This window comes from Ogataea angusta (genome assembly GCF_019207475.1).
Source record: "Ogataea angusta isolate 61-244 chromosome Unknown 61-244_NODE_5_length_850226_cov_91.758892, whole genome shotgun sequence".
NCBI lineage: Eukaryota > Fungi > Ascomycota > Pichiomycetes > Pichiales > Pichiaceae > Ogataea > Ogataea angusta.
Window position 1 is genome coordinate 640,491 of NW_025065219.1, and position 22,934 is coordinate 663,424.

Sequence of the window (22,934 nt, forward strand, 5' to 3'; positions counted from 1 at the left end):
ACAATATAATATTACCTAGCGCATTATCGCTAGCTCACACGATCAGAGTGCTGTGGTCCATCGTGCTGGCCCTAGAGAGCGATGCGTACTTCTCAAAGATGTCGGTCGACTTCTCCAGCTCGGCCTCTGGGTTCTTGGCTCTCTCGTACTCTCTTCTTCTAAAGTACACCCTCTTGATCCACTTCCACAGCTCAGAGCCCAGCAAATACAGCCCAGTGCACCCAAATGCCACGCCCCACTCCCAGGAGATGCCGGAATGCAAAAACACCTCGCTGTTGATCACCGGGATGTAAACAACAGGGAAAACCGCAACGAAGCCGCCCACGATCGACCAGAAAAGGAACTTGTTGTCGTACAGGTCGATCGCCGTCTGCTTCCACCACGAGTGGTCGGTCTCCTTGGTCATGCGGAACAGCGAGTTCAGCGGATGGATGCACTCCCATGCTAAAATTAGGGCGCACCACGTCATGGTTGCAAAAGCGGTCGAACGAGCCCTGTACACCAGGTCGCAGTGCTCGGCGCCGGAGCTCGTCGCATTGCAGTCGATTCCAAGGTACCCGTCGCCGTGTCCCCAGACAACAACGACAAACGCAAACAGACAGCACGCAGCCATCCAGATGCCGTAGACCATCATGTCGGTGAGCACCTGGGTGGTGAAGATGGTGGAGTTTGGCTTTTTTTCCAGCACGTCGGGCGCTGCCTTCTGCACTCCGAGACCGAACGCCGGGAACGAGCTGGTGACCACGAGAATGAACAGAATCTCCACGGGAGACAGCGGGAACACCGAGTAGCCGGAGTCGTCCATGAACGCCAGGCCGATGAGCAGGAAAATGGCCTGTGCGACGTTCTCGGCGAGCAGCTGCAGCACGAACTTCTGGATGTTGGCCGACATTCTGCGGCCTTCCTCAATGGCGTTCAGAATGGAGGCGAAGTTGTCGTCTGTGAGAACAATGTCGGAAGCGTCTTTTGCCACGTCCGACCCGTTCATGCCCATGGCAACGCCCACGTCGGCCTTCTTCAAGGACGGCGAGTCGTTGACTCCGTCTCCGGTCATCGCCACGTACTTGTTGCGGCGGTGCAGCGCCTCGATCATCCGGACCTTTGTCTGCGGAGCACATCTCGCAATCACCAACGGCAGCACAGGCAGCTCGTCGATCTCGCTGTCGCTCAGTTTGTCGAACTCGTGCGCCGTCATGATCATCACCCGGACAACGTCTTCGGCGTAGTGGTGCAAATTGCGCGGAACAATGCCCACGTCCTGGGCAATGGCCTTGGCGGTGCCGGGATGGTCTCCCGTTAGCATTCTGACGTTGATGCCGGCCTGGTGGCACAGCTTGACGGACCTGGACGTTTCGTTTCTTGGCGGATCGTAGATTCCGACCAGACCCTGGAAAATCAGGTCCGACTCGATCAGCTCCCGGTTGTCTGTTTCCAGAGAGATATCCTCGTCGTTGGTGAGGTCCTTGTACGCAAACGCCAGCACCCGCAGGCCCTCTCTGGAGAGCACGTCCATCTGGTTCTCGATCCGCGCAACGTCGTCTTCCGTCAGCGGCCGGAGCTCCTGGCTGTCGCGAAGACTGTCGTACTCCTTGTCGTCGAAAGAGTGCCAGTATTTGCAGCATTGGAGCAGTCTTTCGACCGCTCCTTTGGAGTACACCTTCACCTCGCCGGACTCCTTGTTGCGGTAGATCGCAGACATTCTTTTGATAGAGGAGTCGAACGGGAACTCGTTGATGTGGTCATATTTCGCTGCGAGCTCGTCCTTGGTGTAGCCGGGGATTCTGCTCGTGAACACGCGGATGGCGATCTCCGTGGGGTCGCCGTGCGCCTTCCACTCCGTGTTGCCCGTTTCCGGGTTCTCGAAGCTGTTCACGATGGCGATGTTGGCGAGTCCTGCGGTCAGACAGAAGCTCGCAAAGTTGGCTGGCATCGGCTCGGGCAGCTCCTTTTCCGGCGGAATGTACTCGTCGCTCTCCTTGACGAACTTTGGCGAGTACTTGCTGAAACTGAGCGTGCCCTGGTTCGGATTGTACGGTTCGTTCGACCCTTCCAGAGAGTACGTTCCGACGTTGGGGATCCACACCTTTTTCGCGATCATCCGGCCCTGCGTCAGAGTGCCTGTCTTGTCGGAGCAGATATCGTTGATGCCGCCCAGCGCTTCCAGGGAGTCCAGGTTTCTCACAATCACGTTTCGCGACACCATCACCTGTGCTCCCACGGCCATCGTGATGGTCAACACGACAATCAGCGCGGACGGGATCATCGACAGCGCCACGCAGATGGCGTAGATGGCCACCTCCTTGTTGACGCGGAACTTCTGCGACGCCATCACCACTATCGCGAAAACCACAGCGATCCAGAAAAGCACGATGGCCAGCCACGAGAGCTTGATCTGCAGCGGCGTGCCGCTGGCCACGCCCAGAAAGTTCGCTGCCACGTCCTTGATGGTGCCGAAATACGCCGTCAAATACGCCCTCTTCTTCGGCCTCGAGCCGTCCTTGGCGTTCTTCTCCACCTTGCGGACAAAAGACTTGTCGCCCTGCAGCGACTTGGCGATCTTGCCGATCTCGGTGTTGAGCCCGGTAGCAACCACAACGCCCGTGCCGCGGCCCTTGCTCACCACTGAGGAGCTGTACGCCATGTTGCACCTGTCTCCAAGAGGAACGGGAACAGACTCGTCGGCAAACACCGCGGTGTGGTCCTTGGGGATCGGCAGCGACTCGCCGGTGAGCAGCGCCTCGTCGGTCTCGAGGTTCATCGAGTCGATCAGCCGCAGGTCGGCCGGAATCGTGTCGCCGACCCGGATGTGCACAATGTCGCCCGGAACAACCTCCTCTGTCGGGATCGTGTGGTCGTCGTCGTCTCTGGTCACGTGCGCGGACGGCGAGGAGAGGCTCTTGAGCGAGTTCATGGTTTTCTCGGCCTTCATCTCCTGGATGAACCCGACCGAAATGTTGAGGAGCACGACAAAGCCGATGACTCCTCCGGAGATCCAGTCCCTGATGGCCAGAGCAATGACCATCGAGATTATCAAGACGAGAATCATGGCGTTGAACACCTGGTGCGCCAGTATTTTACCGTAGTTAATCTTTCCAGAATCGCCTAGAGAATTAGGACCGTACTTAGCAAGCATCTCCTTGGCTTTCGCGCTGCTCAGCCCGTTGACGGCGTGCGTTCCGAAATACTTCACCGCGTCTTCTCCGGAAATACGATAGAACGCGACCGAGCTCTCATCGCTGCTGGACTCTCTGGATATTTCTGTGTGTGTCGTAGCAGACACCTTTGTCTGTTGGTTTCTGTCTGTCGGCATGGTAGCTATCTATAACTGTATTTATCTAGTAGCTGAGACCCGGGTTCCAATCTGACAATTTTGAGGCCGTCACATGCGGGGACACCCGGTTTATATAGTAGTGCGCTGTGGAGTCTCTGCCAAGACTGTATTTGCAATCAACTCATATTCGCATTTCTTTTTTTTTAGTTGATAATTTGGGCTTTAAATTAGCTTTTTCGAAATCGTTTGATGGCACGCGAGAAGCGTCCTGTAGGGGCGGCAGGGCGCTGTTCGACACGGCCTTGGAACCCAGCACGCCAGAAAAGTCCCCTCTTTCGTCCCTGGCCCTCCACTGTTGCTGTTTCTGCACGGTTATCTTAAAGGAATGGTACGTCCAATTCTTGCAGAGCCAAGATGAAAAGTGGTCAGGAATATGTACATGGCCGCCAGTGAAACGTGGGTCTAGACAGGAGCGTGACTGGGTTCTGGCGAGCACAAAAAGACAAGCAGCAACCCTGGGCGTTGCGGACAGTTGCTCCGGCACCGTGGATCCCACCCCCTTCTTCTACTCCGACGATACAGGGCTGTGACGTGAAAACGTGGGGTTGGACTAAAGTGGGCATTTAACTGATAATTACGTCAGCCGAGAGACGCATCAGCCACGAATTTCCCAAATCCTGGGTTGTGCATATCCAGCTGCAGAAAGTGGCTGTTTCCGAAAACAGCATCGATAGCTCGGGCCGGACTACTGTGTGGCGCAGCAAGATCTACGTTTGTGCTATTTAGGTCCACTACTGGTGAGTCTGGCTTTGCCGGCTTCACAAACTCCGCGGATCTCCTTGTCTACTGCCCCAGAACAGCCTTCGCAGCCGGCTTGAGATCCTTCAAATCCTCGCCAACAACCGGGTCCTCCTTCAGCTGCTGCACCCATCTGGCAACGGCCGGGTGCTCCTTAACCCACGACTCTTCCCACAGACTGCCGTAGCACACTTTCACCGCCTGGATGGCGTAGATGTCGGCAAGCGTGGCCTCGTCGCCGGCAAGATACTTCGTCTTGTGCAACTGGTCTTCCAGCAGAGACGTGAGCTTGTCGAGACTGGCGACGCCTCGCTCGATTCTCTGCTTGTCGTACGGCAAAACACCAAACGAAGGCAGTGCCCAGTCGCACAGAGCGCTCACGTAGTCGCTGTTGACGAACGACAGCCACTGCCAGACCTTGGCCTCCTCCTGCTTGGTCTTTCCGAACCAGTTGTATTTTCCAGGCACCTGGTCCACGAGGTACTTGAGAATGGCGAGGGTTTCGGTGAGTTTGAAGCCGTCGTTCTGTTTGTACGCAGGACACTTTTTCAGCGGGAAGTTCTCGGCAAAACAGGCAGCAGAAGGGTCCTTGACCTCGATGTCAAGCCCCGTGTACTTGATGAGCTGGGGGAAAAGCGAACTTCTTGGCGAGCCTGGCAAACAGTAAATAACTCCTGACATGGGTGGGGCAAGGTGTAGAATGAATGAGCCGGGTTTTATATCTGCAACCGATTTTTTCTCGCAATTTCGGCATGTACGACTAGGAACAATTTTGGCACTTTCCCGCAGATCCCGGCAACGGGAAGAGCGCTGTGGCCGACCAACAAACACGATCGGCGACACTGGTAGCCTGCGACGGCGTCCGGTGTGTGCGGCCGGCACCGGCGTGTCTGGTGCAGAGGTGTTTTCCACCCGGGTCCGCCGATCGACGCAAAAAAAAAATACCCGTCTCCGCCGCTGTAAACAAGACTCCATGGCGTCGCTGTTCCAACTGGACGACGAGACAAAGCGGCTGCTCACGCTCGACGATTTCCTGCACGGCCTCACGGTGCACGAGTTCGTCGAGTTTCTCGCCGCCAAGCTGTCCTCGCGGACCGGCTACGACGGCGCACAGCCCCTCGATCAGCTGGACCCAAAGCCGTACATCCGCACGTTTGAGGCGTGTGTCAAGGAGCTGAGCAGGCTGGGCGAGGAGTGTCTGGCGAAACAGACAAAATACGAGAAAATCGCCGAGGTCAAGCAGACAGAGCACTTCTCCAATGTGCTGCGACTCGCTCCCAAGGCCAGCAAGCTCAACTCGCAGTTTGCCCAGCTGGACCTGAAGGTGCGGCGGATCAACGCCGACATTCGGCCGCTCGGCGACAAGCTCACCGAGACCAACAGCCTGAAGGAGAACACCGTGACGCTGATTTTCCTGACCAAGTGCTACAACGAGTTCTACACGAAAAGACAGGCCCCGTCAGAGCTGGCCAAGATGCCGCGCGACCGGCGCGCCGTGGCGTTGAACCAGCTGCTCAAGCTGTCGGCAAAGCTCGCCAGCAACGACCTGCCGCCCGCCAAAGCCACACACGCCATGATCCAGGAACACTGCAACAGGTTCGAGATCGAGCTGCTCAACGAGTTCCACGAGATGGACAACTCGAAAAACTTCAGACGGCTCCAGGAGCTGTCGAGCCTGCTTTTCCTGTTCAACGACGGCGAGAACATCAAGCAGTTCTACATCAACAAACACCCGGTCTTCAGCAACTTCCAGTCCTCAGAGCTCAACGTCGAGCCGACGTTCTGGAAAAACATGGGCGACCCGGGCTTTTCGCAGTACCGGCTCGACGGCCTCACGCTGGCGATGCTGCACGAAATCGAGGAGATCCTCACAAAGACCGAGTTCGACACCATCCAGCAGATCTTTCTCGAGCACACCAGGGCCGTGCTGCTGGCGTTTGTGGACCGTTTCTACAAGGAGCTGATCCGCAACCGCGTCCAGCTGCTGCTGCGGGTGGCTTCGTCGTACTCGAGGCTGTGCAGCCTTCGTGTGCTGCACCTGCTGTGCAACCAGGTGAACCAGCTCACCCAGAGACTGAAAAGCTTCCTTGGCGACAAGGGGGTGGACCTGGGCGTCGAGCTGGACAAGTTCCACGCCGCGTTGTTCCACCAGCACGTGGACAAGGACGTCTATTTCAACCTGGAGAAAGAGAACCTCGCGGAGCTGATCGGCTTGTTCACGGCGCGTTTCGAGGCGAAATACGAGAAAGTGGTCAACAAACACCTGCTGGAGAACAAGATCCTGCACTCCAAAGACACCAGCACGTCGGTGCCGCCCGATTACGACCAGGACGTGTTTCTGGACGCTCCGCAGCGCGAAAACTCGACTCGAAGACTGCTCTCGTACAAGCGGTCCAAGAAGTTCACGTCCATCTCTAAGTTCATCAAGAACATGGAGCGCTCGTCCTCGCTCAAGGACCGGTTCACGCGGAGCAAGCTGCGCGGGGGCAGCGACCAGGGCGCGCGAGCGGTGTCGGACTCGTTCGACCAGGACCCCGGCGACGGGTCCGAGGTGTCGCTCGTGATCGCGGAAAAAATCCTCAAGGCGGTGGTGGAGTCGCTCACGCGGGCCATCGAGCTGGTGCCCGGGAGAATCAACGAGTACTCGCTCGAGATGTTCGACATTCTGATCATGAGCTACGGCCAGTCGTATCTGGCGATTGAGCTCGAAAACCTGTACTACAACGGGATTCTGGTGCAGCAGCAGAAACTCGCGTCGTTCTTTGGCTCCAGCGAGATCAACCTCAAGTTTGTGGAGCAGATCGGCCTGGTGTCCGTCCAGGTGTACCTGCTATCGATCGTGGTGAAACGGTTCTTCTACCCGCTGATTCTGTCCACAGAGATCAAAAACAGACTCAGCCTCATGTTCAACTCGTATCTGCAGGACGTCGAGCTCGGTCTCAACATCATCGTGGACGAGCTGCTCGAGCTGATCGAGCGCAACATGAAAAACATCCTCAGCGGCCAGGCCATGGACGATTTCCAGCCGGCGACGCAGCCGACGATCGACAGAACAGAAACCTGCGACAAGATGCTCCGCTTCCTCGACAGAGTGTTCCGCGCGCTGTACGACCATCTGGGCTTCAACCCGACGCTGAAAATGGACACCATCCGCCGCATCCTCGCGAGCCTGCTCACGCTGCTCATCGGCCACTTCACGCGGTTCCGCGTCAACTCAAACGGCTCTCTCGTGCTCACCCAGGACGTGATCCACTACATCTCCGTTTTAGACGCCTACGACGGCCTGGACGACATGAAGCAGCAGTTCAGCATCCTCCGCGAGCTCACAAACCTGTTTTCGTGCCAGCCCGAGCTGCTCAAAGACCTGTGCAACGAGGGCCAGCTGATCTACCTCAAGAAGTCCGTGCTGAAACAATACATCTCGCGGCGGTCGGACTTCGACCCGAAATTTCTACAGGGTGTGTAGCAGCAGCATAAAATTAATCTTCTACCAGTTCCAGCAACTTCGTGCACAGCTTCTGCGACATCTGTCCGCCCTTGCGTCTGGCGAGATCCAGATCCGCCACGTCCAGCGGAACGGTATCGACGCGCGTGATGGCGCCTCTGAAATCCTTGGCCGACGTCTGATATTTGACTATTCGCTCGTCCGACAGATTGTAGTTTGTCACCAGAACGTCCTTCAGCCGCATTAAAACAAACAGCGCCCGTGCCTGCGCACCCAGCACGTCCCAGTCGTCCTCCTCGTCGGTCCGCTCGACAAGCTCGGCCGCCTCTGTGTCGATGATCTGCTCGAGACCCGAAACCAGGAAAAACACGTGGTCCTGCTGCCGGAAATGGACGGCAGCGAGGTTGACGGCCACGTAGCCCACAAACAGCGGGTCTGGGTCCTCGAAATTCGCGAGCGTCTTCACAAGCAGCCGCAGAAACCGCTTTCCGGCCATCTTGCTGCCGTCCAGCACGCTCATCATGCACCGGAAAAGCGTCGTCTCCGACAACAGCTGGCCAGAAAGCCGTCTGCGGTACTCGAACGCCATGCGCAGGCCCTCCATGTAGCCCGACTCGATGAGCGACTCGTACTTCTCGAACAGCTGCTCGTGCATCGCCAGCGCTGTCGACCGGATGGCCGGTGTCTGGGACGCCTCCAGCGCGACGATCGTGGCGATGCACAGCTTCGGGTTGGCAAAGCCAAACCTCACCACGAGCTTGAGAAACGTCACCGCGCGCAGCGAGTGGCCCGATTCGTCGAGGAGGCAATTTTTTAGCACATGGTGCAGGTACCGTTGCACGAGCGAGGAGCATATTCCGTCGTTCACGTACTCGGACGACTCGCCGTGGAACACCTGCACGTCCAGCTTGACCGTCTTGGAGTCCTTGAAGTCCAGCCCGTTGCGCAGCACGGCCTCGCGGTCCTGCAGCTCGAGAAACGTCGCCAGCGTGTTGACGACGATATCCTGGAGATCCGGGTCGTTGCTCTCGAAGACGCGGTCCATGACGCCCAGAATGCGCTCGCTCATGAACCAACGCGGGTGCGTGATGCACACGTTGAGCAGGTTTTTGATCGCCACGCGCTGCGAGCTCGCGTCGAGCGCCTCGTCGCAAAACACCGAAATATGCTTGATAATGAACCCAGACACCGTGTCGGTGGCCTTAAAGCCCAAACTGGCCGCCTGGAACAGCTCTGTGTGCGCGTCGAGCCGGCAGTGGCGTCCCACGTTGCCCAGCAGAAACAACAGCCGGAACACCTTGGGATCTGGCTCGTAGCTGTTTTCTCTGATTTTCGCGAGATACGGCCTCAAAAGAGCCAGCGACGAGATGCACGCCCGGGCCAGCTTCTCTGTGTCTTTTTTCATCAGCGACAGCAGCCACAGACACGGCATGGCCTCCTCGAGCTCGCGCGCGTTGAACTTGGTGAGTCGCGCCAGGAGCGACGTCTGGCACTGGTGGATAAACGTTTTTTTCAGCGACCGTGTCTGGGGCAGCGTGTAGTGGAATATCTGCAGGATGTTGTAGCACAGCGAGCTGCCCGTGGAGCTGTCGTCGGTGATGTACGGCTGGAGCGAGACGAGCTGGTCCTGTGAGAGCAGCGTGCCGTCGCACTTGACAAATATTGCCAGCAATCCGGTCATGTTCTGCACGCGGTCGTGGTTGCAATGCACTTGGCTCGTGACGTGCTCCAGAATTGCCTGGATGACGGCGGCCACTGCATTTCTGAGCTCTGGGCTCGTTGCGAAGTGGTGGACGACTTTTTCGCGCAGAAACCGCTCGAAGTAGTCCCAGTTTTTTTCTGACTTGCCAATCACGCAGACCATAGTCTCTGCCCTGGCGAGCGGGTCCTCGTGCGACAGCAGCAGCAGGTCCTTGACACAGGCGACCGCCAGGTCGATCACGGCGTCCTCCTCGTCGTCCAGTCGCCGCAGCAGCTTCTCGCAGACCGCCGTGCGCACGCTCTGCTCTGTGGAGTGCTCGTACATCACCCTGGCCAGACTGATGGCCTTTTTCCGCACCGCCATGCTGGCGTCGCCGATCCTGTCGCACGCGGGAGCGTAGAAGTCGCCGACAAGCTCGGGATGCGCCGGCACCGTGTTCAGCAGCAGCTCGACGATCGAGTCGCGCACCGACGCATACTGCTCTACGAGCCGCGCCGCCAGCGACTGTTTCACGGTCGGCAGCGTCAGCAGCGACGGCTCGCGCTCAATCAGCAGCGACAGGTTCTTGATGGCTCTGTTTCTGGACTTGGTGCGCGGGTGGTCGAGCGACTTGACGATCAGCCCGAGAAAAGCGTCGTAGTGAGCAAACAGGTTCTGCGACGCGAGAACGGCGAGATAGTCTGCCGGGCGGTCGATCTGGGGGAGCGGCACCTTCTGGTTGATGATCTGGAGCAGCAGGAACTCTGCTCTTTGGCAGCAGGAAAGTAGTTCATCTGAAGCGGACTTTGTAAGAGCGTGGACCTTGGTGAACAGTTTGAATGCAAAAAATGACCGGTATGTTTTGAGCTCGCGCCAGACGGCGAGATACTGCTCGAACAGCGTCTGGAAGTCGGCGACGCTCATGTCGGCGCTGAACCGGGCCGGCTGTTGGCTTCTGCGCAACGCGAGGATTTTTGAGCCAATAAGGCCCATCAGCTCCAGCGCAAACGCCTCGATCTGCGCAGAGTAGTTGTCGGAGCTGAAAACAAACATCAGAGTGTGCAGAAACGACTCCAGCAGCGTCTCGCAGCCGGCATATTCCGGATACTCCGCCATGGCGAGCAAGTCCTCTATGAAATTCTCCAGCACTTTTTTTCCCGTGGTGTCGTAATTGGAGGTGATTTTCGTGACCAGCAACGAGGCGATCTCATTCGAGAGCCGCGCCAGCTCGTCTGCCGACGCTTCGATGTAGCTGTAGATGCTCGAGTTCAGCTCCTGGCGCTTTTTTTCGCTCACTTTCCAGTACGCCTCGTCAAACTCGTAGCACACACTGAACGACTGGATCAGCCGCACCAGAAGCATCGTCACCAGCTGGACGCTGAACCCGCGCGCCAGATGGTACTGGCGGGAGTTTGTCTTGTGCGGCGACAGCTGGTCAAAGCTGTTGACGATCTCGTGGAGCAGAAACACGCGCTGGTCCGGGTTTCTGTTGAATATTTCGTAGATCACGTTTGAGGCTGCTACACGCAGTCTGTCGTAACTGGGGTCTTGTTTTGAGCCGGAAAAACATAGTTTCAGCGTGAAGTACTCCAACTTCGTGACTATGTTGTCCTCCAGACTGTTGTATTTGGCATAGCAGGCCAGCAGGTCCATGATTTTAATGTAGCTCTTCAAAAAATGGTCAGAGCCAGAAACGTCAGAATTTTGCAGAGCATCGCCGCACGCGTACACAAATTCCAGCACAGACGTGAGATAGTTCTCCAAATACAGCTGTTTGTCGCTATGGTTGCTTGTGAAGACCAGCATCACCAATATTGCGCTCTTGGCGGCCTGGCACGCAACGTCCATCTCGTCGCCGTCGAAATTGGCGAACTGGAAGTCCAGCATCGCGGAGCACGTCTCGTTGAGACGAACAAGAAGCTGTGCGTCGATGTCTTTCAGCTGTTTCGAGTACCACAGCCGATTCATGCTGTCCTCCAGAGTCTGCAGCGTCTCCGGGTCTAGATCGAATGGGCCCTGCAAAATGGAAACCAGCTTATCTTTGGCCTCCGTCTGCAATTTGCGCGAGTCCAAATGTACAACGGGCTTCTCTTCGGCCACGGAGAAAGCCTTCTCGTGCGACTGAAGCTGCACGCTGTCAAAATCTGTGGGCGTGCTGTCAATTTTGATTCTCTTGACCTTTAGATCGGGCTTGGTCCACGATCGATTGGAGCTCACAGCAGCCAGAATGTGTCGTTCCAGCGCCCCTGGCGGCTCTGTGTGCTCGGTGGTAGCCTTTGCGGGCAGTTTCATAGCTGGCTTCTTGAAGGTTATCTGTTTTAGCTGGTCGGAAACCTTGAATTCGCGCAGCAGCTCGTCATCAATGTCCTTCTTGCCTGCTGGGGAAACGCGTTTGGCAGGGGCCAAACGGACCTCGAATGGGCCTCCAAAAGGCACGACTGGGGTGTCAGGAGCGTCCACAAGAATACTTACTGTCCTGTTTGGGAAGAATATAGTTGAGTGGCTGGTTCAGCAGCGCCGAAGCCAGATCATGAGGAAGATCCATAAAATATTTATTTTCTTTTCTTTTATTTTATTGTATTTTATTTTATTTTATTTTATTTTATTTTATTTACCTAAATTATTTTATTTTAATATTCATGTCTACGCAAATATTCCTTCCCTCCGAGAAGTTGTGTGCCGACAGCACCAGAGAGCAGGAATGGCTTATTGACGAGGTGATACGGCCGCAATTGCCCAACATCAAGGAAAACCTCTCGTCCTGTATGGCCAAAATCAGTGAAAACAACGACGAGGAGTTCAAGTTCCCGTTGTCGTCACACAACTCTGAGACGCTCAAGGGCGTAATCAGCCGCTCCAATTTCCGAGTCACAGGGCTCAGCGTGTCCATCCGGTCAAAAAACATCGGCCGTGCGCTGCACTTGCGGCTCAAGGACAACTCGACACTGATACTGCGCCAATTACTGGATTGTCACGATCTAATTTACAACGCTATCAACACCATTGGCAAAATACAGACGCTCCAAGAAACACAGCCTGCTGTGCTGCTAAAAATACTGTCAACGCTTCACCGCCAAATCCAGCTCGCCAAGAAATCCCTGCTCTTCCCCACAGAGGCATACATGTTCCCCAGGTACAGGCTGCCGCACCAGCTGTTTGAGCCGGAGCTCCCCGAAAACGTGGCCCTGGACCTGGTCATCAGCAACAGCGACCTCTCGATCGACCTCAAGGTAATCAAGCCGATCACGCATCGGCCGTGGGACCTGATCATCGACGTGCCGAACCGCGTCTCGTTTGCAGACCATGTGCGCGCCAAGATCTCGCAGGACAGAACACGGTCCATCTCCACGATCCTGTGCGAGGAGTACCGCAAGCTGCTGGACTCCAGGCGGAAGAACGGCGCCGAAAATAGCGGGTTCTTAAAATCGGTCTTTGCGGGCAACGCAGAGCCGTCCTGCTCCACGGTGTTGAAGATGTCAAGCAAATACCTCGAAGAAAGCATCACGTACATGGACAACAGCGACAGTCCGGTCGTCGTGACGATCCAGGAGACGTGCGACGTGGTGACGAGCGACCCGATGCTTCTCTCGATCACCATCAAGCTGGATAGTCTGGAGAAAAGCGTGGGCAAGTTGCTGGAGAACCTCAAGCTGATCTCGACGCCAGTTTGAGTTTTTTTGCGCGCAAGGAATTCAGACGGGCAATGTCGTCGCGAGAGCCCGAAACCTTCTGGACCTTGATGGTGGCTCCATGCTGAGATCTGACGCGTTCGAGTTTCTTTTCCAGCGGCGCCATTTGTTTGTGCAGTCGGTCCTGTTTGCGCGCCAAATCGGCCATAATCTCGTGCAGCAGCTCGTGGTCCTTGTTCAGACGGGGCTCGACGAACGCGGAGACGGCCTTGGTGCGTTTCTGGACGGTCGACTCGGGGATCACGTCAAACACGGCCTTTGTGCGCAGAACCGTCTTGAACCGATCGACGTCGTCGGTGACCTGGCGCAGCGGGGCGATCGCGCAATTCAGAAAATTGATGGAGTTTTGCAGCGACGTGATGGACGACTGCAAGTTGTCGGCAACAGACATGGAGAGCAATGCGTTTATCTATTGATTGTTTTTTTTTTTTTCTCTGAACTTTTGTCAGAAAAATCTGGGCTTCCCGGACGCGACGATCGACGCGCATGTGTCTCGGCAAAATTCCACGTCTCTCTGATGGCTCTTTCCCAACATGGTCAAACTATAAGGTTGTGCCGCTACCTTGCTGTTTTCGATACCATGCAGTGCAGCACCGCATATTATCCTGCGCTGAGCTCGGATAAAACAGGTTTCTTTTTACCCCAGGATTTTGCGGGCCGGGAACACGAAACCCTCGATTTTCATTGGGACGCAGCTGCTGTAGAGACTCGTAATTGCGAGGGCCTAGGCAGCACAGCCAGGTTCCCCGCCCTGCTGGCCGAGCATTGGGCTGAGGTTTGCATGAAACGCACAATTTGACAGCTCGCAAAAAGTTGATATTTTTAGTATGGGAATGGCTTCGTCGCGCGTGCGCATGCATGAAATAGTTTGTTTTTCGAGGTTCCGTGCGTCCAGACAAGCCGTGTGGTTTTCACTGGGTAAGCCCAAATAGTTGCTCCCCACTCCTCACTTGCGTGGAACGTTCGGTTCAGGCCATCAATCTGACCCGTATGGACGAGATTTAATGCACGATTCACAAACCAACTACATTAAACGGTTTCTTTTCTACACCCCAGCCAGGCCCCCCGACATATATAAAGTCGGCTTCCTGGCCGAAATCCAATTTCATAGGTACATGGACTCTTCGGACCAGGCTGATACCAGACCACCTCAAACTAACGTTGGCAGACTGCCGTCGGCCCCTAAACACTCGCACGAGCCGTACCAGCCACTGACCATGCCCATGTTGGAGCCGCCCTCCTTGGTGTCAGACTTCGCCTTGTACGGGTCCTCGCCGTACCAGAACTACAACTACGCCAACCCACAGCACGAGCAGCGTCTCAGGAACGCGCCGGCGAGCCCAACATACTACCAGCACCCAACCAAAGTGCACGAGCCGTCTTCAATGCAGAGGAATATACGACGCAGCGCCAGTCTGGGCAACCAGGCACGCGATCTGGGGCGTGAGGAACGCCAGGTGCTGTGCTACGACATGGAAACGAAAACGTACAAAATGGTGAGCCAGGCTGTAGCTGACAGCTCGAACGGTTTGCTGCAACCGGTTGCTGAGAGCCCGACAGAGTACTCGCCGTGTTCCGGGTCAGGCACGCCAGAAAAGGCCAAGCGATCGCGAAGAGGGTGCTTGACGTGTCGACAGCGCAAGAAAAAATGCTGCGAAACAAGGCCAACGTGTTCTGAGTGCTCCAGACTCATGATCCGTTGCAGATGGCCCGTGCCCGGGAGCGAGCGCAAAAACCGGTCGAAAAACAACGCCATCAGCCCTGACGAGATGATCCACGAGGCATATGGGGTGATCAAGATCCTGAGGGGGGTCGTGGACTACAAGGTAGAGGGATGACTCGGTATAGCTTTAATGATTCAACGTACGACCCGGCCAGGCCAAATGTGGGCGGATTCCGTCTCATTTGCGACCAGCCATTGTAGCACTATTGCAGCACCATTGTGGTGCTATTGTGGCACAGTTCTTGATGGGTCAAGTTTGCTACGGCCCGCATATGCATGGAATATGCGGAGCTCTGGTCCTAGCGGCCCCAGACACAAGGCCGTGCTCCCCCCTCACAGTCTGCGCTCAAAGGCACAGATCTCCTCAAACTCGCGCAACACAAGGTACATGTCCTGGAAGTGCACCTCGACACACACGTTGAAGACGGCGTAGTAGTCGCGGACGATCTTGTCGATCTTGTCGCGCACAAGCTCGACCGCGTAGAACTTGCTGTATGCCCTATGCGTCTCGGGCTGCAAAATATTTTCCACCTCGGCTGATTTGCGCCGCACCGGCTCGCTCGTTGACGTACTTGCTGAAAAAACACGGCCGTGCCGGATGATGTCATAGATGGCGTTGCAGTAGATAGTTTTCAGCGAGTTGACTTTGGGGCTCCCGATGCTGGCTCTTTCCGTCTGCGCTATGAGCCCGCAGACGTGCTTGAAGTCGAAATTCATGTCCACAATGGCCCGCACGGCCTTTTCGTCGTAGCCTCGGCCGCGCAGCCGCTCAGACACGTTTGTGCACAGTATTTTGTACACCTCCTCCTTGAAAAAGTTGCCGAGCCGGTTCGACTCGGTGTGCTCAAAGTAGTTCAACAGGAACCCGTCCAGCTCCACCAGCAGCTTTCCGAAATCCACGAGCTGCTGCCGGGACTTGTCGGCAAAAAAGCTGTGCTGCAGCTCCGCCGGCAGCAGTGCCGTGCGAGTCGCCAGCGAGCTCATCAGAATCACCGTCACCGACTGGAGCGTCACCAGAGTGCGCACCTGGTTGCTCAGCTCCATCAGCTGGATCGAGAAGCTCTCCAGAAACTCGGGCATCTCGTACAGCTTGCCCGTGTTGCTGCTGCACACAAACGCCGCAAACAGCCGGTTGTAGAACGCGAGCGTCGCCGTCTCTGCGGTCGGCTCGCCGCCGGCCGGCTCCTGCTCCTTGTGCAGCTGCATCTGCTTGTACAGATTGGGGTAGCGCAAGTTGAGCGACACCTTCGACGAGGGATAGTTGCACGCGAAAACGTCGCGCTCGAACTCCACAATGTTGCTGCCAATGAACCGCAGACAGCTCTTGACGCAGTTGTTCATCCCAAACACCATGCAGTCCTTGACGAACTCCACAAACCGCTGGATGAACGCCTTGTCGATCTGGGCCGTCTGCGCCAGCAGCGACTCGGCCTCGCACCGCAGAAAGTCTGGTGTTTCGCAGATCAGCACGCCCAGACTCATCTCGAAGTACTCCGCCAGCCGCAGCTTGCCGCTGTGGAGCTTGCTGAGCACGAGCACCGAGTCTGACAGGAAGGAAATGGCCGTCGAGTTTTCTCTGCGGTGATCGGCCGACTGCGCGAAAACCAGGTTCACCGTCCGTTTCGAGTCCTCCACCACGACGAACATCGCGTACAGACACCGCTCCACCATCTGCACCACGTCCACCATCATGGACTCGACCGAGTCCAGGTACGAGAGCCGCTCGATCGCCTCGATGCAGCCCTCGTTGTACGTCTTGAGCCCGAGCCACTCGCGGATCGCCTCGATGTTTGGCTGCAGCTGGTCGACGTACTCGGCCAGCAGGTCGCACTCGGCGGCCAGCGGCTCTGCTCCGAGCCGGGGCGACTTGCCCGTCCGCATGCGCAGTTGCGCGCCCCGCGACCGGAACTCGAGCAGCACTTTGAACAGGTACTTGCGCCAGTTGTCGACCGAGAACGTGGGCGGGACAAGCGACACGGGCCGCTGCGCGGCGCTGCGCAGCGTCGACCGGCTCCGCGACGACACAGAGATCAGCGGGTTGTCGTCTGTAAGCGACGAACCCGACAGCACGGCTGCCTTGTGCCGCGCCACAAACTCCTGCTCCATGGCGTCGATCGACGCGAGGCCGGCGACGCGGCCGTCGCCCTGGAGCCGCGCAAACCGCTCCTTGTTGGCCTTGATGAACGACTCGCCCTTGCGGATCATGTACCTGTACTCGTTGAGCAGCACGTCGTTGTCGGCGGTGAGAGAGCGCATCGTGCGCAGAAAGCCCAGGTGCTTGCTCAGCCCGTCGTTGCTCTCCGACAGCAGCGCCAGACTGCGAAACCAGTGGTTGAACTTGAACACCTGGAAGACCGGGTAGTAGCTGGCCATGAGCGCCTCTTTGAACGCGTACGTCTCGAACTCGGGCCCGTTCAGCTGCACCAGCCGCTGGAACAGCTTCCACACATGGAACGTGGCGGTGTGCAGCTCAGCCACAAGAAACCCGTAGTAGCTGTCGTCGAGGTGGTGCTGCTTCAGGTTCGGGAAGTCCTTGGCCAGCCGGTCGAAAAACGGCTGTGACGCGTTCAGCCGCACCGCGTACATCGGCGCACGATTGTACCGCTCGTGCTTGTCCTTTTCGACCAGAATAGCAAAGCCAAACAGGAAACACCGTGCCAAAAGAAACGGCTCCACCAGCCCGCCCGAAACGTCGATTTCCGCAAACAGCGACGACGTCAGCCGCACGATCTCGCGGCTGTTGATGAACCTGTACGTATTCTCAATGTCTGTCTTCCCGACCGCGTCCTCGAAATTGACGAATATCGGCACCCGTCGGAGATTCTCCCAGACAGAGAGCCCAGCCACACTTTTGAACGAGTCGGCAAAGCTGTAGCAGCACGGGGCCTGCTCGTGCGATACGCACATCTCCATGCTCCGGGCGTCGTCGCTGCTGCCCGCCGAGCAGATGTGGCGCACCGTGCTCGACGCTATGAGCCGCTTGCGGTTCACGTAGTCCTGTCTATTTTTGACGGCCTTGCTCAGCTTTTCCAGCAGTAGCTCTCTTTTTCTCAGCTTCTGCTGCTGCAGACTGCTCAGTTTCTTGCACACGGCGTCGGTGTGCGCCGCGCTGCGTGCGGTGCGCTGGTCCAGCAGCAGGAGCCTGCGGCTGGCGTGGGTTTCGAGGTCGTCGTCTATGGAGTTCGCTCGCTTGCGCGGACTGAACCTGTCCAGCGGCGTCAGACGCCGCATCACGCGTGGCGGAGGCGTCAGCGGCGGCGACGACAGCGACAGCGTCGTGATTTCGGACGAGCCCCCTGAGCTGGCAGAGCACAGCACAGGGCCCTGTGCCGGAGGAGTGGACGGGTGCGGGACGTCCAGCGGGACGGGCTCTGGGGTCAGCATCTGCGAGACGGGCTCGGAAACGGACGTGTGGTCGTTGTCGCCCTGGCATTCGTTGGAATTGTCGGACGAGTCCATGGAGCAAAGAAGAAATTGCAGGTTCTGTTGGGGCGCCTGTCAATTTGTTATCTCGGTGGCTGGGCTGAGCGGGTGTGGCTGGGGAAAAATATCTTATCGGGTAATCAGATTTATTTGAGTATATTTTTTATTTTATGCACTCCCTCGCTGATGTTTTTTCTCTATGCGATTCCGTTTTATCTCGTTTCTGCCGTGGCGGTGCTCAACGCCGTGACGTGGCTCTGTAAGGCCCTCTCGCTCCACGAGACCAAACTACAGCACGGCCTCAGCCTCAACCTCGCCCCCGTGCGATATCTCATCAACACCACCTACAAGGTCAACTCGTGGATCCCGTTCCTGGACAAGCCCGAGACGTTCGTCAAGGAGATTCGCGTGCACCCAATCAAATCATTTCCCGAGCTGAAGGTCCAGACATGGAAAGTCACCGAGCACGGACTCGAGTGCGACAGAATGTACATGCTGGGCAAGTTCGACGAAGCGCAGCAAAAATGGGTCATGGTGTCGCTGAGACAGTACGCGTCGCTGAGCAAGGTCGAGCTGCGTCTGGAGGACGACCTTTTCGTGGTCGGATACGAAAATAGGGACTACTTCAGCGTGCCCCGGACGGTCTCCAAAGACTACCTGGAAAAAATGTCGGGGAGTCCCGAGCCGGCAGAACTGTGGAAGGTCGACTTCGAAGTGGTGGCGCTTGAGAAACTCAACATCCAGCCGTTTCTGGCCGCTATCGGGCTGCCAGAACACTACAAGCTGCTGTACGCTCCGTTTGGAAAACTGGTGGTCACCAACTCGCCGAAAAACCTCACCGCACTGCCCAACTACACGCCCGGCTCGCACGAAAAATACCGCGTCACAAAGTTCCAGGACTACTTCCCGATCCTGCTCATTTCCGACGCGGACATCAAAGACCTCAACGCCCGCCTCGCCAAGGAACACGGCCCTGAGGTGTACACCACCTCGACCAACTTCCGTCCCAACATTCTCATCGACGGGCCGAAAAAACCGTACGACACTGACGACTGGTTCCGCTTCACGATCAGCGGCAAGGAGTGGCTCGTGACGTCGAAGTGCCCGCGCTGCTCGATCCCCAACATCGACTTCGAGACAGGCAAGCAGCGTGCCAAACTGCCCGTCTCGCGCACGCTGGCGTCGTTCCGCCGCGTCGATCTGGGCGGGCCCAGCATGACCTTCTTCGGCGTCAGCGCCGTGCAGGTCGAGCACGGTTATAGCATCAGCGTCGGCGACCGCGTCAGGCTGCTCGAGCGGCGGCTCAACCAGTACGGCGAGCTGGCCTAGCCACACACACCCGTACACCAGCAACCACGGGAAATTTCTGTAGGGCCAAGTAAATAATCTCGTTTCAGTTGCTTCCAGCGTATCACAGTTACCATGTCCACAGAGACAATTGCTTCTGAAAAGACAGAGCTCCACGTGCTGGACCTCAACGGACCTGTGAGCAGGACCGACAGGAGGCTGCTGGAGGAGAGAAAGAAGAAAGAAGAGCAAAAACGCCAGCCTCACACGGCCGCCTTTACTGGCTGGAAAGAGGTCGGGGGCTGGGAGCACCAGGACTCGCTCACGTACGAGGAGGAGATTGTTGATCTTCTGACGAAGTCGACGTTTTTGGACGAGTATCTGCCAGAAGTTGCGTACGGCGACTGGTTCCATACCGTTGGCATTGTGATCCTTGGTGGCCTTTTGTCGTGGCTACTGGGCCGCTTCCGGTTTTCGCTGGGCCCGGTCTTCTTTGTGACGCTCGCGTCTGCGCTCTACTACCGCGCCTCGATCAGAAAGTACCGGCTTAAGCTGAGACTCGAGGCCCAGAGAGAGTTTTCTGTGAACCGCATCGAGGACGATTTCGAGACGATGGACTGGCTCAATGTGTTTCTGGACCGCTACTGGCGGTTCATCGAGCCCACTGCTGCGCAGCTGGTATGTGACCAGGCCAACGTGATTCTTGCTGGGCTGCCGATCCCTGCGTTTGTGAAACAGCTGTGGATCCACACCTTCACGCTGGGCACCAAGCCGCCGCGAATCGACAAGGTCCGCACGCTCGACCGCACCAGCGATGACGTCACCGTGATGGACTGGTGGGTCTCGATGACTCCGAACGCGGTTGAGGACGCCACTGCGAAACAGCTCAAGAACTACGTCAACCAGAACATTGTCGTCAAGGCCAAGCTATTTGGCCTGACGTTCCCGATTGTGGTCTCGGACGTGGCGTTCCAGGCCAAGGTGAGAGTCAGGCTGAGGATGATGAAAAGTTTCCCGCACATCCAGACCGTCAACGTGTCGCTGCTGGAGGCTCCGTATTTCGACTTTCTGGCCAAGCCTTTTGGCGGAGACACCATCTTTCCCTTTGAGATCCTCAACATCCCGGGTCTGTACATGTTTATCAACGAGATGGTGAAGAAGTTTGCCGGTCCGATGCTGTTTGACCCGCTCTCGTTCCAGCTCAACCTGGAACAGCTGCTCAACGGTAACGGGTTCGACGGTGCTCTGGGAATTCTGGAAGTCAACGTCAAACACGCCAAGGGTCTCAAGGCGGCAGACACGTTCAACAACACCATCGACCCGTACCTCACGTTCGCCACGGGCGGTGCTGTTCTGGCGAAAACCAAGGTTATTCCAGACACCATGGATCCTGTGTGGAACGAGAAGGTCAACGTCATGCTGAAATCGTCCTCCGAGCCCCTGTCGATCACGCTGTACGACGAGAATGAGAACGACGGCAGAAAGGACAAGATGATGGGTTATGTTCTGTACGATTTGGAGGAGATCATGCTAAAGGGCGAGCTCAGAGACGTCACGCTGCCTATTCTGAGAAACAACAGAGAAGCCGGCCATGTCACCTTGGACTTCAAAATGATGAAGACTCTGCAGGGATCCAAGCTTCCAGACGGCTCTTACTCGCCACCGCCAGACCTCAACACCGGTGTGGCTGTCATCAAGCTCCTGGGTGCCAGATCCTACAACAAGGACGACAAGAAGCCAGGAAACGTGTTTGCCGAGTTGTACGTGGACAGAGAGCTCAAGGCTACCACTGGTGTTGTCAAGAAAAGCAAGGAGGCCTCGTGGAGCATCAGCCACGACCAGATCATCTACAACCGGTCCAAGTGCAAAGTCCGTGTTGTTCTGAGAGACTCTTCCAAGAAACTGATTGGCTCTGCCACCATGAAGCTCACAGACCTCATCGACTCGTCGTATGTCGGCAACGAGTGGCTGCCGCTGACCAAAGGTCTTGGTGAGGTGAAGCTGACATGTAACTGGAACTCTGTGGCCATGACCGGAGTGCCGGGCGCTATGGGCTACACCGAGCCGTTCGGTGTTGTTCGCTTCAACATTGGTAAGGCTATGAACCTCATAAACCTGGAGAAAATTGGCGTTATCGATCCGTACGTCAGAGTCATGATCAACGGTGTCCAAAGAGGAAGGACTCTGACCAAGGATTCCACCACCAACCCTGTTTTCAACCAGTCTATCTACGTGCCTATCGCGTCTCCGAACCAGAGAGTCACCATTGAAGCCATGGACGTCCAAAGATCGACTCCAGACAGAACTTTGGGCTCGTTCCAGGTCAGACTCAACGAGTTCATTGAGTTCGACGACAAGGGAGACCCAATCGAGACCAACGGCGAGCTTCAAGAAGGACGTCTTGTGCATCCTAAGCGTGGCGCAAAGGGCAGTGTCACCTACAGCATGTCGTTCTTCCCTACTCTTCCTGTGATGACGCCAGACGACATTCTGGAGAGGAACGCCTTGGAAGAGAAGAAGGCCCAACACAATGGAGAGGACCACAAGGAGACTGCGGAGGAGAAGAAGGACAAGGAAGAGGAAGAGGAACTTGAAGATGCTAAGCCCAAGCTCGATCTGCCGCTGGACAAAGTTCGCAACTACAATTGCGGTGTCTGCGTCTTCACTCTATTTGAAGGACAGTTTCCAAAGGACGGCTATCTGCAGGTCTTTTTCGATAGATCTGGGTATCCGGAATATGTCAGTCCAAGGCTTTCTTCTCGTGATAAGCAAATCAACGCTACCGGTGAAGGTTTGGTGAGAGAACTCAATTACTCTGAGGTGACCATTAAGCTTGCTGAGAAAAAAGGAAGCAACATCAAGAAAGAAGCTATTGCAGAGACGTCCATGTCCACCCTGGATTTGATTGAGAGCACCTACGATCAGCCGAGCGTTGTCAAGTTGTCGAACGGAGCCAGCATCAAGTTGCAGGCCAGATGGATTCCTGTCTTGATGAAGGACCTGCCGGCACAGGATTCTGTTGGAAACACAGGACACATGACCATGCGTGTCATCAGGGGCTCGGGATTGCCTTCTGCAGACTCGAACGGTAAGTCTGATCCATTTACGAAGGTCTACCTGAATGGCGAGGAGATCTTCAAAACCAAGACCATCAAGAAAACTTTGGACCCAGAATGGAACCAGGAGACATCTTTTGAGGTGGACAACAGAGTCAATTCCGTGCTGAGGTTCAAAGTTTCCGACTGGGATTTCGGTTTGGAGCAAGACGACAAGCTTGGCGAGGTGAAACTCAATATGAGCGAGATTAATCCGTTTGCCGAAGGTGTCCAGGAAATGACGTTGCCATTGAAGGACGATGACGGACAGCCTGCGGGCGAGCTGGTTGTCGCATTTAGTTTTAAGCCATCCTACATTACCTTGTTGAGTGCAGAGAAGCAGCTGCCAAACGTGGCTGGAACTGCTGTGGGGGGTGCCGGAAAAATCCTGAATACAGGACTAGACGGCACTGGAAAGGTGATTGGTACTGCGGGCAAGGTTGGCGGCAAGGTGCTAGGCACTGCGGGCAATATTTTCAAGAAGAAAAAATGAGCATTTTATTAAATATTGAATCACTCTGA

At 56.3% G+C, this 22,934-nt stretch overlaps 13 protein-coding genes across 13 annotated transcripts; 6 read left to right on the forward strand and 7 right to left on the reverse strand.

Annotated features, from left to right (window-relative positions):
* Window positions 1-34: 34 nt before the first annotated feature.
* Window positions 35-3,310, reverse strand: KL928_002908 (uncharacterized protein; the record flags this gene model as incomplete). Its single annotated transcript, XM_043203436.1, has 1 exon — window positions 35-3,310. The coding sequence occupies one exon, from the start codon at window positions 3,308-3,310 to the stop codon at window positions 35-37; it is 3,276 nt and encodes a 1,091-aa protein (XP_043060062.1).
* Window positions 3,311-3,910: 600 nt separating this feature from the next.
* On the reverse strand, window positions 3,911-4,750 carry KL928_002909 (uncharacterized protein; the record flags this gene model as incomplete). Its single annotated transcript, XM_043203437.1, has 2 exons — window positions 3,911-4,114; window positions 4,175-4,750. 2 exons carry the CDS (start codon window positions 4,748-4,750, stop codon window positions 3,911-3,913), a joined length of 780 nt encoding a protein of 259 aa, XP_043060063.1.
* A 292-nt stretch (window positions 4,751-5,042) lies between these two features.
* On the forward strand, window positions 5,043-6,487 carry KL928_002910 (uncharacterized protein; the record flags this gene model as incomplete). The annotated part of the gene is made up of 2 exons (XM_043203439.1): window positions 5,043-5,393; window positions 5,453-6,487. The coding sequence occupies 2 exons, from the start codon at window positions 5,043-5,045 to the stop codon at window positions 6,485-6,487; spliced, it is 1,386 nt and encodes a 461-aa protein (XP_043060064.1).
* A 13-nt stretch (window positions 6,488-6,500) lies between these two features.
* Window positions 6,501-7,546, forward strand: KL928_002911 (uncharacterized protein; the record flags this gene model as incomplete). Its single annotated transcript, XM_043203440.1, has 2 exons — window positions 6,501-6,880; window positions 6,949-7,546. 2 exons carry the CDS (start codon window positions 6,501-6,503, stop codon window positions 7,544-7,546), a joined length of 978 nt encoding a protein of 325 aa, XP_043060065.1.
* A 2-nt stretch (window positions 7,547-7,548) lies between these two features.
* Window positions 7,549-11,740, reverse strand: KL928_002912 (uncharacterized protein; the record flags this gene model as incomplete). The annotated part of the gene is made up of 2 exons (XM_043203441.1): window positions 7,549-11,573; window positions 11,668-11,740. 2 exons carry the CDS (start codon window positions 11,738-11,740, stop codon window positions 7,549-7,551), a joined length of 4,098 nt encoding a protein of 1,365 aa, XP_043060066.1.
* Window positions 11,741-11,834: 94 nt separating this feature from the next.
* KL928_002913 (uncharacterized protein) lies at window positions 11,835-12,805 on the forward strand (the record flags this gene model as incomplete). Its single annotated transcript, XM_043203442.1, has 2 exons — window positions 11,835-12,550; window positions 12,643-12,805. 2 exons carry the CDS (start codon window positions 11,835-11,837, stop codon window positions 12,803-12,805), a joined length of 879 nt encoding a protein of 292 aa, XP_043060067.1.
* Window positions 12,806-12,840: 35 nt separating this feature from the next.
* On the reverse strand, window positions 12,841-13,275 carry KL928_002914 (uncharacterized protein; the record flags this gene model as incomplete). Its single annotated transcript, XM_043203443.1, has 1 exon — window positions 12,841-13,275. The coding sequence occupies one exon, from the start codon at window positions 13,273-13,275 to the stop codon at window positions 12,841-12,843; it is 435 nt and encodes a 144-aa protein (XP_043060068.1).
* A 189-nt stretch (window positions 13,276-13,464) lies between these two features.
* Window positions 13,465-14,722, forward strand: KL928_002915 (uncharacterized protein; the record flags this gene model as incomplete). Its single annotated transcript, XM_043203444.1, has 2 exons — window positions 13,465-13,659; window positions 13,817-14,722. 2 exons carry the CDS (start codon window positions 13,465-13,467, stop codon window positions 14,720-14,722), a joined length of 1,101 nt encoding a protein of 366 aa, XP_043060069.1.
* A 110-nt stretch (window positions 14,723-14,832) lies between these two features.
* KL928_002916 (uncharacterized protein) lies at window positions 14,833-15,324 on the reverse strand (the record flags this gene model as incomplete). The annotated part of the gene is made up of 2 exons (XM_043203445.1): window positions 14,833-14,866; window positions 14,945-15,324. The coding sequence occupies 2 exons, from the start codon at window positions 15,322-15,324 to the stop codon at window positions 14,833-14,835; spliced, it is 414 nt and encodes a 137-aa protein (XP_043060070.1).
* Window positions 15,325-15,451: 127 nt separating this feature from the next.
* On the reverse strand, window positions 15,452-17,520 carry KL928_002917 (uncharacterized protein; the record flags this gene model as incomplete). Its single annotated transcript, XM_043203446.1, has 2 exons — window positions 15,452-16,988; window positions 17,063-17,520. 2 exons carry the CDS (start codon window positions 17,518-17,520, stop codon window positions 15,452-15,454), a joined length of 1,995 nt encoding a protein of 664 aa, XP_043060071.1.
* Window positions 17,521-17,608: 88 nt separating this feature from the next.
* On the reverse strand, window positions 17,609-18,040 carry KL928_002918 (uncharacterized protein; the record flags this gene model as incomplete). The annotated part of the gene is made up of 1 exon (XM_043203447.1): window positions 17,609-18,040. One exon carries the CDS (start codon window positions 18,038-18,040, stop codon window positions 17,609-17,611), a length of 432 nt encoding a protein of 143 aa, XP_043060072.1.
* A 176-nt stretch (window positions 18,041-18,216) lies between these two features.
* Window positions 18,217-19,359, forward strand: KL928_002919 (uncharacterized protein; the record flags this gene model as incomplete). The annotated part of the gene is made up of 1 exon (XM_043203448.1): window positions 18,217-19,359. The coding sequence occupies one exon, from the start codon at window positions 18,217-18,219 to the stop codon at window positions 19,357-19,359; it is 1,143 nt and encodes a 380-aa protein (XP_043060073.1).
* A 93-nt stretch (window positions 19,360-19,452) lies between these two features.
* Window positions 19,453-22,905, forward strand: KL928_002920 (uncharacterized protein; the record flags this gene model as incomplete). The annotated part of the gene is made up of 1 exon (XM_043203450.1): window positions 19,453-22,905. One exon carries the CDS (start codon window positions 19,453-19,455, stop codon window positions 22,903-22,905), a length of 3,453 nt encoding a protein of 1,150 aa, XP_043060074.1.
* Window positions 22,906-22,934: the final 29 nt, after the last annotated feature.